This window comes from Pelobates fuscus, chromosome 5 (assembly GCF_036172605.1).
Source record: "Pelobates fuscus isolate aPelFus1 chromosome 5, aPelFus1.pri, whole genome shotgun sequence".
Lineage (NCBI taxonomy): Eukaryota > Metazoa > Chordata > Amphibia > Anura > Pelobatidae > Pelobates > Pelobates fuscus.
The window spans coordinates 261,892,559-261,908,210 of record NC_086321.1 but is presented as its reverse complement, the minus strand read 5'-3'; the positions used below and the strand labels follow the sequence as shown (position 1 = coordinate 261,908,210).

The window sequence follows — 15,652 nt, the reverse complement described above, 5'->3', positions numbered from 1 at the left end:
ATAATATTTATAGTGCAGAGTGCTGCACTACACGCCTGCCTCCTAAGCCATGTCCCCTAATGCCTGAAAAATAATTTCTTATAAAATGAATGCACACATCCTCAGCTTCAACAGCCCTTAGTGAGCTGCATTTAATTCACAACATGGCTGCAAGGTGTGGCTAAACAGGCAGGCTTATGGTGCAGCATTCTGCAAAACATTTATTTTATGCAAAAGCAATAAAGATTTAAGCATGCAAAAAAAAAAAAAAAAGCAAAATAACGAGACCAAAACCTATAAAATGCATTAAGGTTGTATTGGTACCTCGGATTGTCCCTTTAATGTGCATGCCCTATTAGGCTTATCAATGCTTATTATAAATACTGTATTATTGTGGACCTCTCAAAAGCCCTATTACATTTCTTAGCATATGTAGTTATAATAAATCATGCTTGACACGAGAGCACTTGGTATTTCAGAGTATTTGCAATATATTATTTTGGGGGTTCTATAAAACCATAAAACCAGTTAAGAAGAAAACGCTCCCTAGGGGCAAACTTGAACAGAGATAACTGTATTCATACTTTAAAGCATATTGGTTAACTCCTAAGACAGATCACTGGAATCTCTGGAGGTGAATTCATGGAAGCTTAGAAATGCTCATTGAGCAGTACTTAGTGGGTAGCTCCAAGCATGAAGCCCTGAATACCCCCACTCTACAAAATAACTTTTAAAGTATAAAGTTGGAAATTTTTATAACAACATGATGCATTTAATATAATGAAATACAGTCTCTAATGCAATTATTGTATTTTGTTAATAACCTTTTTTTTTTTTTTTTTTTTTTTTTACTATAAACTTACTAGAACATTCTGGCCATTCACTTGGATATGGTGGCCTCCACAGCCCATCACTTAATGCACAGTAGAAATTTTGGACTGATCCCTCTGCAACGGCATATCCCTCCTGACATACTAAGGAGCAGTTAACACCATCAGCATCTTTGGAACAGATAAATTCTCCATTCTGTGGAGTAGATGGAATCTCACAAGGGGAACCTGAAGATAATTATATAAATACTTAAATATCATTACAGAGAAATATAGTTTTTTAAAAGAAATACATACATGAATTTGTTTCTAGTAAAAATGATAATGAACATATTTATAATCAATTTATTTTGTCAAAAAGACATTTTGCTAGAAACAAATATGCAATTATAATTACTTTTAATCTATCTGAGTTTGTCAAAATAATTGTATTTGGTAATGTATTTTAAAACACTTATTCATTTGTAAAAATGAAAAAAAAAAAATCCCTATACAATTAAATCAGCTTGCAGATCTGTGTTTACTTCATATACAAAAGAACTACAATTTCCCTCTCACTCCAGTAAACATACTAATGTGTTCTTACCAAAGACCTATAAAAAAAAAAACAATTATGTAACATACTATAATAGTTATGCTATGACAGCGTGCATGCTCCTTAGATTCATGCATGGTAAAATCACATTGTTCTGTTACTTAGATAAAATACAAGCTACACTATATGCAACAATTTTCTCCACTTTTTTTTTTTAACCAAATATTACCATACCATTCAGAAAGTACTATTTCCCGAAATAATCATAACAAATAAATATTGTGGGGGCTAATGGTTAAAACTACTATTTACTGAAAATTTGATTGAAAAGACGACAACAATTTTATTAATGACACATTCAAAATGACAGTCACACCTATGTGTAAATATATATGATATGTGATTTTATACATCATTAATCAATGAATCCTAAATATATATTACCAATAGCAATTTAACATGCCCATATTGCCTCCTCAAAAAATACTAAAGTTATACTTAGTCTGGATATTAAAGTAGAGGGAACTAAATTTTATATCACTTTGGTTTACCATATTTGCAAGGTAATCTCAAACATCAAATATTCTCGTCCCTTTATATATTGCCAAGGCAAGCTCATTCAACAACATCTGTAGGACTCGACCTGTTTAGAACTGGTTTATTTTTACATTCTTTCTATACTTTCCTATTTTTGGCCAGTTCTTCTGAACAGACTTAGCAAACATCTCTCATTCACTATTTTCTCCCACAAGCAAATCTTTTGCATCTGGACAGCAACTTGCATGTACATCTTCACATTTTGCAATGACCCCTATCTACACCTGAAATAACACTTGGTTAAAAAAAAAAAAAATCACTGGCAATCTTTTTTTTACACATTTCTAACAAGTATTACAACCCACAGACATAGATTTCATTTAGATAAAAGTGTAAATTAATATTTTTAAATAAATCAAAAGTAAAATTCAGATTTGTGTTTCATCATATATTAAGCAACACAAAAAGATCTCATAACTGCATATTTTGTCAAATAATAATACTGTATAATTTAACATGGCTTCCAAGTTCAGATCTACGCTAATGAACCATTCACTGAGCAATAATAAATCATGATGACACAGTATGAAAACAAAACAATGCAATAAATGATGAAAATAAATGCTGCTCAATAGGGATCATACGTTTTAACCACATTAGCTGCCGTACCTTTAATGATGATATGAATCTCACAAGTTCTTCGGTTTCCAGATGGATCCATAGCGGTGTATTGAACAATAGTTTCTCCATGCGGGAAAGGGTCTCCAGGTGAATGTGTTTTTGTAATAATTAATGGGGAACCTGAGAAAGCAATATCTATGTTATAGCACTTCTCATTCATAGTTGCAGTTATGAATTTTGCCAAATTATACAAACAAACTTATGCAGGGGCAGGCTTGCAACTTTCAACAAGATGGGGAAAGTTCCATAACACAGCAGTCCAAAGCCCACCAACATCACAGGTAAACCCCAAACATGTGTAATGATTTATTGCATGATCTCGTTAGTGGGATGCAGATATCACACCTGATAACCTCTGAATAAATTCATCTTCATTACTGTCATTTCTGTCTACACGGTAAGCTTGCTTATGTTGTTACATCCCAAGTCTGTTATGTATAACATTTAATTTTGTTTGCTTTATATTACATACTTGATTGGTTTGCATGTTCACTGAAAAGCAGGGGTGAACATGTTGGCACTATTTCATAACGGTTTGTTTTCCTGGTACTGGAGTGTCCCTTTAAGGTAGTGTTTGGGTTTGAGTAAATTCTCCTAATGGAGCCTGTCATGCCCAACTGTACTTCTGCTCTTTTTAAATATCATCAAATTCCATATATACATGGTGCTTGCAATTTTGCTAGCAAATGTAGAGACTGGGAGAAATACCTATTTAAAAAAAGGATTTCTCCTACATTTCACTTTTGAAATTCTTTATTTTGTTGTGCATGTGAGCACAAATCAACCTAATAACATCACAACAGCGTATACTTTGACATTTCTGTCAAACAGTGGCAGGGAAAACATTGCACATTTTTATATTATTAACAAGCTTAAACTATCCAACACGTCACAAGTTAAAGAGTCAGGTGACAAGATGTAGAGGGTATGCGTGCGTGTAGATTTGTGTAAGTTAGCTCATTTACAGATGATAATCACGCATAAACTTTCTATCGTGTCGCTAAGTTAATGAGTTGGATGACAAGATGAGTAGCGCATGTGCACGTCCTGGCTTAAGTGTGTAGGCTTAATTTGCATATTATAAACAGGTTTAAGTTTTCTAGCATGTCACATATGTAAAGAGTTGGATGATAACATGTCTTGGTGTTAGTTATACAGGCTGTGTGCCTAAGAGTAAGCTCAATAAGGTAGGTAATGATACATGAGGGGTTAACATGCTGTGCTGATCAGGTTAACTTGAACCCACAAGGGTGCTGAATTTGAGTATGCTAACTGACTGTTTGATTATTAAGAGTGCCTTCAGATATGGAAAATTAAAAAAAGTAGAAGGAGAGATAAACAAAAAAAGAAAAACTGTTGATTTAGCAGGTACTATGATTTAAGATTATAGGAGTCATCCCCTGGGATAACGGGGGAGATTGGGAAGGTCCCCCTTCTGGCCGGGCTTCATCCAATGCTGCTTCTGCAGGGCCTCAAGTGTCTTAGGTATAAGCCCATCACGATCTGGACCAGGTCGAGGACTAGGGTGTTGTGTGCTCCTTACAGCGCACCCTCCGCGTTGTAGCTGTGTCCTTTCACCATGTGGGAAAGAGAGGGGAGAGTGTATGGCAGTGGTGTGATACCTTGCCCGGCTTCCAATAGCTGCTGGTCGCCGCCAGGAGGTAAGAATGCTGTTGTGTGTTCGGCCAGTGGTTGTTCGGCATTGTGGTAAGCTGTTACGGGGTGCGTTGTGCTTGAGCGTGCGGGGCCCTCTTATGCGGCTTGGTGTCTGGTGCCGGTAGCGGTGTCTGTGGTGCCGCCATTTGCTTTGCGTCTCCCCCTTCCCCCATCTGCCTCTGAGTATAAATGTATTTTAGAGACCCCACAATGCTTACTCGCTGCTGGGTTCCTGGCCTGTCTGTCCAGCTGGGATCAGCGGTCTGTTCCGGGCTCTGTGGATGGGCTCTTTCACTCGTGGCCTCCGCCATCTTAGATTTAGGCTTTGGGCCTTCGTTGCGGCTTGGTATATCGTGGCATCCCCAGTGCGGCTGTGAGGTGAGGACGGGATCACCCCCCCGGCCCAGAGGGGGGCGGACTGGGACCGGGTCCGTACAGGTGCAGCTTGTCTGTCGGGCTCTGGTAGGCAGGATAGTGGAGCGGTGGCTGTCCACTCCACTCACTGCCAGGAAAGGTACCGCCTGTTGCTGCAGAGATCTCCCCTCCGGGGGACTAAAACTCAGTGAGCAAGCCTCTCCCCGGTTCCGGCAGCCCTTATCCGTCGAGGGTTGCATTTATGGGTGAGGTATGTGATTAAAATCGTGGTTTACGGGCATTATAGGGTCGTTGTGTGCAGGAGCTGAGCTCCCCTGCAACCGTTCTGCTCGGCGGCCCAGCCCCGCCCCCCCATTCTCCTACATTTCAATAAATTATTTTGCATGGAGTATATGAGTATAGAAATGGAATGACTGACAATGAAGCCAGAATGTTTGCATCATGGAGGACATTGCCCTGCTTGGGGTCAAATCAGAAACGGCTGTGGGAGGAGCAAGTGCGGATCTGTGAAGGGACAGTTCGACACAAGAGTGGAGTGTAAGGTAAGTTGTACGTGAGGTTTCCTTTAAGCATCAGCAGAAGTCTGATTTAAAAAAAAAAATCATATTATAAATGTATTAAAATTAGAGTAATGTCTGGGGTCTCAATCCAACCTATTGTCATATAAACATATCTATCATAATAAGAAAAAAATATAACAAATGTAAAATCCTGTAAAAAAATCTTTACAGCAAAATCAAACAAATTATTGGATTTAGGATCAGCCTTTTAGTGCAACTGGAACAGTTTTGGTTATGCATCTCACCTGAGTTGTCTGAGAATTGGGGTTCTTCCCATGTTGCACTTTGCAAATCATCAGTTGCTTGTATTGCTGGAGGGGATCGACACCTGTCAATAACAGGGGGATCGACATCTGCAGAATTAAAAATACAATTATTATAACAGAATTTTCTGCATTATGCCACACTGGATATTTAGTTTTGATTTGATTTAATATACAAAACATCCAACTCATGTCATAAATATTTAACAGTATTTAATCTTGAATGATACAGAACTGCAGGTGATGCTTTGCCTATGGAGCTAACAACCGAGCTCATACTGGTCAAATCTTCTTTCCAAGCACTTCTTGTAATGGAATTTAGTTATCTGAAAGCTCCTGTGGCTTCATAATTTAGTGTCACTTTCAGGAAAGCAATGCACATTCTACGAAAAGTACCAAAGCAATATTATTTATCAAAGACACAACATTCCTCAAAATCTGTGATACCTAGAAGATATTCGATACTGGAGGTATCTGGTACCTTAAATTCAGTGACACGTAGAAGGTACGATTCCTTAACAGGAGGTATCTATATACATGTGTGAAGCATTGTGTGTGGTAGTTTAAAGACCCCCTTATATTTCAAAATCAAAATTCAACAACTAAACCTTAAAACTATATATTTTTTTTATAATTTTAAACTTAAGCCAATCAAACTGTTCACTAATTAAACATTTCTTACTCAAGGTTTTTGTAACAGTTTTGCACTTTGACTATTATTACACTGGCATACTTACATAAGTTGCAAGTGGCAGTTTCCACTCGGGACAAGTCTGAAGACTTGCAAAGATTTCATAACCCTGTGTCATTTACATGTATGCAATATGGTACATTCTCTTCAATGATAAACTAAACAAGAATGTCGTCATTTTACTTACATGAGCATAGGCTAGTGGTTCTAAACCTTTTTTTTGATAGAGGCTCAAATTATGTATGGGGTTTTGGCTTGGTAATTCATCTGACTTTGCTATGTTACATTATGTAAAAATCTTAGACACTTCACCAAGTCCATTGGTGAAAGCACTGCTACTACAGTGGACAATCTATAGGGGTAGTTGCCTCGACTTGGTGATAAGGATGGGCCTGTTTCACTCAGTAGGAACAAAGGGATAGTATGAGACCAAGTTTCAGGTCTCAGTTCAGGAATTAAGAACCACTGCAATATACTGACACAAGTGAAATCATCTGTATAACGAGCATAGGCTAGTGGTTCTAAACTAGGGCTGTCCAACCTGCGGCCCCCCAGATGTTGCTGAACTACAACTGCCATGATTCTTTCAATTAAAAATATAGCCAGAGAATCATGGGAGTTGTAGTTCAGCAACATCTGGGGGGCCGCAGGTTGGACAGCAATGTTCTAAACCTTTTTTTTTTTGATAGAGGTACACATTATGTATGGAGTTTTGGCTTGGTAATTCATCTGACTTTGCTATGTTACATTATGTAGACACTTAACCAAGTCCATTGGTGAAAGCACTGCTACTACAGTGGACAATCAATAGGGGTAGTTGCCTCGACTTGGTGATAAGGATGGGCCTGTTTCACTCAGTAGGAACAAAGGGATAGCATAAGACCAAGTTTCAGGTCTTAGTTCAGGAATTAGGAACCACTGCACAAGTACTGACACAAGTGAAATCACCTGTATAATGCATACTTAGTCAGTTTTAAACATGTGCCTAGTTTTGCACATTCAGTTTCTTTTAAAGGGACACTATAGTCACCTGAACAACTTTAGCTTAATGATGCAGTTTTGGTGTATAGAACATGCCCCTGCAGCCTCACTGCTCAATCCTCTGCCATTTAGGAGTTAAATCCCTTTGTTTATGAACCCCAGTCACACCTTCCTGCATGTGACTTGCACAGCCTTCCATAAACACTTCCTGTAAAGAGAGCCCTATTTAGGCTTTCTTTATTGCAAGTTCTGTTTAATTAAGATTTTCTTATCCTCTGCTATGTTAATAGCTTGTTAGACCTTGCAAGAGCCTCCTGTATGTGATTAAAGTTCAATTTAGAGATTGAGATACAATTATTTTGGGTAAATTACATCTGTTTGAAAGTGAAACCAGTTTTTTGTTTCATGTAGGCTCTGTCAATCATAGCCAGGGGAGGTGTGGCTAGGGCTGCATTAACAGAAACAAAGTGATTTAACTCCTAAATGACAGTGAATTGAGCAGTGAAATTGCAGGGGAATGATCTATACACTAAAACTGCTTTATTTAGCTCAAGTAATTTAGGTGACTATAGTGTTCCTTTAATGCAGATTTATCTTCATGCGCTCTCAAACTCTGTGTTTTGCAATGCCACAACATGAAAGAAGACATTTCTTCTAACATCTTGGCATATGATCAAAATCAAACAGTGAACATCTGAATCTCTATTAGTAAGCTGTGTGAACATATGTGTGTCTAGGGAGTTTTATGTGTCTGTATAAGAGACTACACACAAGTGGATCTAAGTTGATGTGTCTAACATCCTAAGTGTGTACTTATTGATGCAAATATGTATGTGTGTTAATATATGTGTGTGTTAATTATATATATATATATATATATATATATATATGTGTATATATATATATATATATATATATATATATTCTGTTTATTTATGTGTATATCATTATCGTATATCTCATATCTCTGTAAAATAACGGCAACAATTTGGTTAAATGGGTAACTGGTAATACGAAGGAAGACAAAAGTGTGCTGATCCCAATGCCCTTAAATATCAGGTTGTTCAGTTGATGCTACCTTCATCTTCATGTTACATGGACAGGAAGAAGATGTTGGACTTAAACGATGCATGATGGAAGACATTAAAGATATCATAAAAGAAGAAATTTAAGGAACATACCAAAATAGACCCACCAAAATTTTATGAAATATTTTAATTCAAGGAACTAGCATCTGAAATATTGATTGAGATCCTTCAGCCACTTTATGGTCAACCATTAAATCCTTTGGGAAAATTACCAAGCATGTTTATGTAAATTACATGACATACATACATACTTCTTAATGAACATAGAAATAAATGGTTAGGACATGTGACTGTACAATACAGTCACTCACTGCATCTTTTTCACTTCAAAAAAAGTAATTGTACAATTGATTAAAGTTGTTGTCAGATTCACGTCACTTGCACGAACAACACCCATTTGTTTTTCTCAAAGTGCCAAAAGATAAGATGTGAGCCAGCAGCCTTGTACATGCTTTTCTTATTTATTTTTTTAAAATACATTGCACCCTCACAAAAATAATGCATTTTATTTGACAAAAACAAACATAAAGCCTATTATATTCAATATTACATGACTTACCAGTGACCTTAATGTTAAACGTGCAGCTTGCTTTGTTACCAGATGTATCTGTGGCTATATAGGTAACAGTCACTTCTCCAATAGGAAACATTTGAGGAGGTAGGAAACCTGGGCTTATTTGAATTGATACCTTTAAAAGAGAATTTATTTAATAAGAATTCAAGATTGTACAATCTTTCAAAAACTTGCATGATGGGTAAGTTGAAGTTTAAAATAAGGCATTAATATTATTATTTTGCTTAAGTAATGTATTAAAAAGCTGAAGTGCTTACAAAAGTTAATCTATCTATCTATCTATCTATAGTCATGGGTAAAAGAAAGTACACCCTCTTTGAATTCTATGGTTTTACATATCAGGACATTATAACAATCATGATCATCAATCTGTTCCTTAGCAGGTCTTTAAATTATGTAACTATAACCTCAGATGAACAACAACATTTTTTAACAAAAATAAAGCCAAAATGGAGAAGTTTAGTGTGAAAAACTAAGTACACCTTATGATTCAATAATTGTAGAGCCACCTTTAGCAGCAATAACTTGAAGTTATCATTTGCTGTTTGACTTAATCAGTCTCTAACATCGTTGTGGAGGACTTTTGGCCCACACAGTTGCTTCAGTTCGTTGAGGTTTGCTGGCAAATTGTCTCTTAAGGTCACGCCACAGCATTTCAGTCGGGTTAATTATTTTCTTTTTCAGCCATTCTGTTTTAGATTTTCTGGTGTGCTGGGGCTCATTGTCCTGTTGCATGAGCCAATTTGGGAATGCTTTAGTTGGACATATAGCCTCACATATGACTCTAGTATAGAGAGGAGTTTCACGGTCAACTCTATGATCTAGGTTCCTGTAATTGCAAAACAAGCTCAAATCACTGCTTGACAATTGGTATGAGGTATTTGTGCTGATATTCTGTGTTTGGTTTTTGCCAAACATAGTTTTGTGCACTACGGCAAACATCTCCACTTTGGTATCATCTGTCCAAAATACATTATTACATAAGTATTGTGGTTTGTTCAGATGCAACATTGCAAACCTAAGTTGTGCTGCCATGTTCTTTTTAGAGAGAAAAGGCTTTCTCCTGGTAACCCTTTCAAACATACCATACTTGTTCAGTCCTTTTCTAATTGTACTGTCATGAACTTTAACATTTGAATAACATACTAACTGAGGCCTGTAGAGTCTGACATGCAACTCTTTTTGCAATTTCTCTGAAATTGAATGGTCTGACCTTAGGGTGATTTTGCTTGGATGTCCACTCATGGTAAGATTGGCAACTGTCTTGATGTTTTCCACTTTTGAATAATCTTTCTCATTGTAGAATAATGGACTTAATTTTTTTTGGGAAATAACATAATAGCCCTTCCCAGATTGATGGGCAGAAACAATTGCTTCTCTAAGATCATTGCTAATGTCTTTCCTTCTTGGCATTATTTTAATACATATCAGAATGCTCTAGACCAACAAATGGCTAAAACTTCAGCTTGTATAGAGGTGGTCACACTTGATGAAGATCAATTAATCATGGACATCTGATTAACAGCATCTGTATGCTACTTGGTCTTGTAATTCCTATGGAGGCAGTAAGGGTATACTTTTTTCACACATGGTTTCTCCATTTTGGCTCTAGTTTTGTTAAATAAATCATGACATAGGTAATATGTCATGTGTTGTTGTTCATCTGACGTTGTATTCACTTATTGTTAAGACCTGCTAAAGAACAGATGATTGTTATTTATATGTCCTGATATGTAAAACATATAATTCAAAGGGTGTACTTTCTTTTTCACCTGATACTATATATATATATATATATATATATATATATATATATATATATATATATATACACTGCCTGGCCAAAAAAAAAAGTCACTAACTGGATTTAACTAAGCAAATAGGTAAGAGCCTCCTATTGGATAGTTAATTCATGGGCGATTATCCTTCAGTAGACAACAAGTTATTTAACCCCAACTGATGCAATGAGCAGCTTCTCATTTCTGAAATGACTATGTCGAAAGACACACCTCGTGGTCGTGGAAAAGATGTTTGTCTATTAGATAAGGGTCAAATCATTGGCATGCATCAAGCAGAAAAAAACATCTAAGGAGATTGCAGAAACTACTAAAATTGGGTAAAGAACTGTCCAGCACATTATTAAATGTGGTCGGATGAGTCCAGATTTACCCTGTTTCACAGTGATGGGCGCATCAGGGTAAGAAGAGAGGCAGATGAAGTGATGCACCCATCATGCCTAGTGCCTACTGTACAAGCCTGTGGGGGCAGTGCTATGATCTGGGGTTGCTGCAGTTGGCCAGGTCTAGATTCAGCAACATTATGTGCCCAAAGAATGAGATCAGCTGACTACCTGAATATACTGAATGACCAGATTATTCTATCAATGGATTTTTTCTTCCCTGATGGCACAGGCATATTCCAAGATGACAATGCCAGGATTCATCAGGCTCGAATTGCGAAAGAGTGGTTCAAGGAGCATGAGACATCATTTTCACACATGGATTGGCCACCACAGAGTCCAGCCCTTAACCCCATTGAGAATCTGTGGGATGTGCTGGAGAAAGCTTTGCGCAGTGCTCCGACTCTCCCATCATCAATACAAGATCTTGGTGAAAAGTTAATGCAACACTGGACGGAAATAAATCTTGTGACATTGCAGAAGCTTATCAAAACAATGCCACAGCGAAGGCGTACCGTAAAGAAAGCTAAAGGCGGTCCAACAAATTATTAGAGTATGTGACCTCTTTTTTGGAGGCAACTTTTTTTTTTGCCAGACAGTGTATATACACCTGTATATAGTAGCAATATAAGCAATATCGTTTTATTTATATAGACATGTCTCACCACATCAAAAGCTATAAAGCAATTAAACCATTCTTGTTTCTCAAAACACATTTCAGACACTAACTCTAAGGACACATCAAAATAAGAATAGGTGACATTATTTTATACACTTTCCTAACTGTGTTTTGTTTTTCTGTTTTGTAAAAGATTTACCAAACAAAACTAAGCTTTACTGTCAACATCTTGATAGCATTGCTAATATATATATTGAAATCCACAATGCGAAGAAAACACTGATGTTCTTGAAGAATGTGCTTTAATGTGTTAATCTGTAAATATTAGTATGGAAAAAGGTTGTAGTACAGAGGGATTTTCCATAATATTGCTTAAATATCTTCCCCTGAGGGCTGATTTATCTACATTGCATATAAAAGTGTTTACTAGTATTTTCATTATTTTATAAATAGCAATAGTTTCCAGATTTTCCATTTTGTGATTCTGCTTCATGACTTCATAAATTGTAATTTAAGTGTATATTGCAGCTGTGGATACAGCAGAAATGCACCTGACTCAACCAAAATGTTAGACTTTGGCCCAAACTGCAAGTCGGCTGAATTTGGCCCATTCAGTCAATCAGACAAATTTCCGATTTCCAAGCTGCCACATGCCAAAATCTTGAGGGAAATGTAAACATGTTTGGTTCAGTTCTTCCTTCTTTTTGTGTGTGTGGGCTAAGGGGCAGCTTAACTTGCCATGATGGGAATCCACTTAATATGGCCTTTTTTAAGGAGAAATGCTTTGTCAATTGTTACTTCACTTTTTAAAAATGTGTTTTATAGCAATAAAGTATGGTTTGGCTTATGCCATTTGTGTTGCCATATTTTTTTTCTTTTTTGCAATGTTATTATTATTTCTACTCTCAATCTTGGCTGGCATCCTGAGACACCTTTTCATTATAGACTTTTAGACAAGAATCCATGGTGGGGTTTATACCACTAATGCTACATACATAGAGTGGTTTGGCTGCTCCAAAAATTGTAACTACCGTAAGGCTCCAAATATTATTTACTAATTCATTTTTATGAAGAGCACTATATTTTTTATTTTGCTTTTTATGGTCCTTACTCTGCTGTGAAATTAATCCATCTTCATCAAACCCATGACACTACCCGTCTAGCTCCACTGGTCATTAATGGCATGTATACTCTCAACAGCTTATTTCAACAAATGGCATTTTCCCTCTGTCCCATTCCTTGTGGCTTGCAAGTTTACTAGCTAGACTTTCCAGATCACTCTTAGTGCCACATTGTGATATATCACCTTAGCAGTAAGAATGATGAACAAGCTGTTCTTACCTCTTCACCAGAATTATCTCGTGCTTCTGGAGCTTTCCAGTCTATATGTGCTGAACTCTGGTGCTCAATATTCTTAGCAACAATGTTGTCTGGACATACAATTTCAGGCGGTTCAATATCTGCAAAATAATGTATGCAGTAGGAATAAATCAGGAAGTTAAAAAAAAAAACAGTTCAAGATATAATTTAAATATTTTTCTATAAAGATATATTTTAAAAGTACTTCTGCAAGTTACAATTATTATTTTTTCAATTAACTGCAACTACAAATCTTATTTTTGGTCCTTTTTGCCACTTGACATTATTAATATGTCCAGCAATATGTTGCCATATCACATTGCACTCACTTCTGGGGTATTTACTATAGTGGAAAGCTAAGTATGAGTTGATGAGATTTATCGACACTTGGTTAGATACCTTCTAGGAGTACTTTTTTTTTTCCAGTTGAATTTATTGGTTTTCAATAACAAAAAGAAAAGGAGGGGTACAGAAAAAAAAAAGAGGGTAAGGTGTTCAAGGTTACATCACAGAGGATCTGGTACATCAAGGCAGCATTCATTACTTCTAGTCATTTAAATCGTTTTTGTGTACATTGCCCTTTTGGTCAGAAAGTGTTCGTTGCTCACCCAGGGTAGGAGCGCGTAATGTATGCTTCACAGCTCCTCCTAGGAGTACTTTGACATAATGGTGAGCTAACCAGATGCGGAATCATAATGTAACAGTATGCAAATTTTATTCCATTTTATTCATATGAGAGCGATTTGTGCAGCTTATTTAGTCATGATTCGCAATTGAGCATTTTGTTTCTATACTGTTAGAACTGAATTTCTGCATTATCTCAATTTTGGGCAGCAATTGTAGTTTGAGAGCTGTGGTAGTTATGGAGCTCAGATAGCCCATTTAATTATATAAATATAATATCTGATTTGCTCTACACACCAAACCTAACAAAACAGCAAACCTACATGTTGTCAAACTACCACCATTTAAAGGTTTTCAATTGGTGTATATTCAGAAATTAGCTGAGAATCCATAAAAGGCATTTTTGTGTTTATATATAGAAACAGTCCTCATTTAAAAAAAATAAAATAAAAAACAAACAAACATGTATTCAGTTGCATTTTTTTTTTCAAAATTGAAAATATATCATCTGTTTGGACTGAGGATTAATAAAATGTCTGTTGATTTTATTTTCAGATAATCTGCAGAAAAGCAATTTTACTTTTGTTGTCAAAAAGTCTTTGAAAGAGATAAAACTATTATTTATGACCAGTGCAAACTGTTTAGATTTCAGTGTCTGAGGGTCATTTCACTTTTAACTATTGTTATGCTATTACTGTTTAAGCGATTTATATTTCTATAACCACAACAGGATTATAAGCCAAATGGCAGACAACAAGCACTGCATACAATCAAAGGTGTAGAGGACAATGTTAGTTACTGCCTAGAGCAGGGGTAGCCAACGCTCAGCACTCCAGATGTTATGGACTATATTTCCCCTGTTGCTTTGCCAGATGTAGTACTCAACATCTGGAGGGCCAAAGGTTGCCTATCTTGGCGTAGAGCTTAAATCCATAGAATTGTATGATTTCAATCATGTCAATCATACAGTGTCTTAACTCCTTTAATTTTTGAAAAGAGGTTAAGCCTTTGGACAATTCTGTGTCTCCGCTCCTCACAGTGATTTTCTAGTTTCCTCTAGCAATGAGACCCTATACCAGTAGTGCCCAAATGTTACTTCCCCAGAAGTTGCAGATTTAGAATTCCGGTGATGCTTCACTCACCAACCTTAGGAATTCAAAACATCACAGGAGCTGTGGTTCTAAAACATTTGAAGATCTTCCTTTTGTGTACTCCTGTCTTAGATCATTTGCGTGCTATGTGTGTATTAAAACAAAATTGTAAAGAGGTAATAGAAGATGTTTTAACACATTTTAACAAATTGTACTTTATCATGGTACAGTAACTGTTCAGTAGCTGATAGGAAGGCTCTTCAATGAGTATTGAAGACCGCTCAATATATTATTGGTGCTCAACTTCCATCGATTGAAAAGATCTACAAGGGTTGTGCTCAGAGAATAAGTGGAATCATTAAGGACACGTTCCATCCCAAATATGGATTCTTTAATCTTCTTCCCTCTGGAAAAGGAGGCTGCTTTGTAAGATTCGTAGGTTTGGGAATAGTTTTATTTTTATTAAACATTTGTTTTTGTTTTAGTATATGAATGCATGGATGGTTACAGAAATAGAGAAGAAAAATGTCACATTTGAGCATGAACATCGTTACATGAGATAATATTTGTTCCCTCTGCAGTGATGTTTTTGAACTCAATCTATAAGCGATAGTTTCTTAAGAATATAATTGTATTAAGATTTAGTTATACTGGTTTGTCTAACAGGAGGATACATTAGGCTTTATCGATTGGTAAATTGCACTCATTGCTTTTTATTATGCACTTGGGTAGGTTTAATATGTAATTACATATGCACATGACTGTGGTGATCGCATTTTGCTCTTGTATGCACATGATTATCTTTAAGGCCGGTGAAATACCTCAGTGGGCTAATGCATCAGCAGAATCTGTTCTAACCCTTGGGTCGCAGGTTCAAATCCCGGCAGGATTGACTCAGCCCTTCATAAAAGTAGATAAAATGAGTACCATTAAATTGGGGGATAGTAACAACCCCTGGGTGTTGGGCTAAGGTAACTTTCCCAGGACATACTTGGAAACCAGAGTAATCTGAATGTACCTTTCCTGTTTA

General features: G+C 36.5%; 1 protein-coding gene across 1 annotated transcript in view; it reads right to left on the bottom strand.

The window, feature by feature from the left end:
* Nucleotides 1–15,652, bottom strand: part of SVEP1 (sushi, von Willebrand factor type A, EGF and pentraxin domain containing 1) — a 334,296-nt gene that overhangs the window by 193,379 nt on the left and 125,265 nt on the right. The window contains exons 8-12 of the mRNA XM_063455268.1: nt 12,890–13,008; nt 8,736–8,865; nt 5,399–5,506; nt 2,551–2,682; nt 843–1,037 (exon numbers count right to left, since the gene is read on the bottom strand). Coding sequence (XP_063311338.1) covers nt 843–1,037; nt 2,551–2,682; nt 5,399–5,506; nt 8,736–8,865; nt 12,890–13,008 — 684 coding nt within the window. The remainder of the gene's footprint in view (nt 1–842; nt 1,038–2,550; nt 2,683–5,398; nt 5,507–8,735; nt 8,866–12,889; nt 13,009–15,652) is intronic.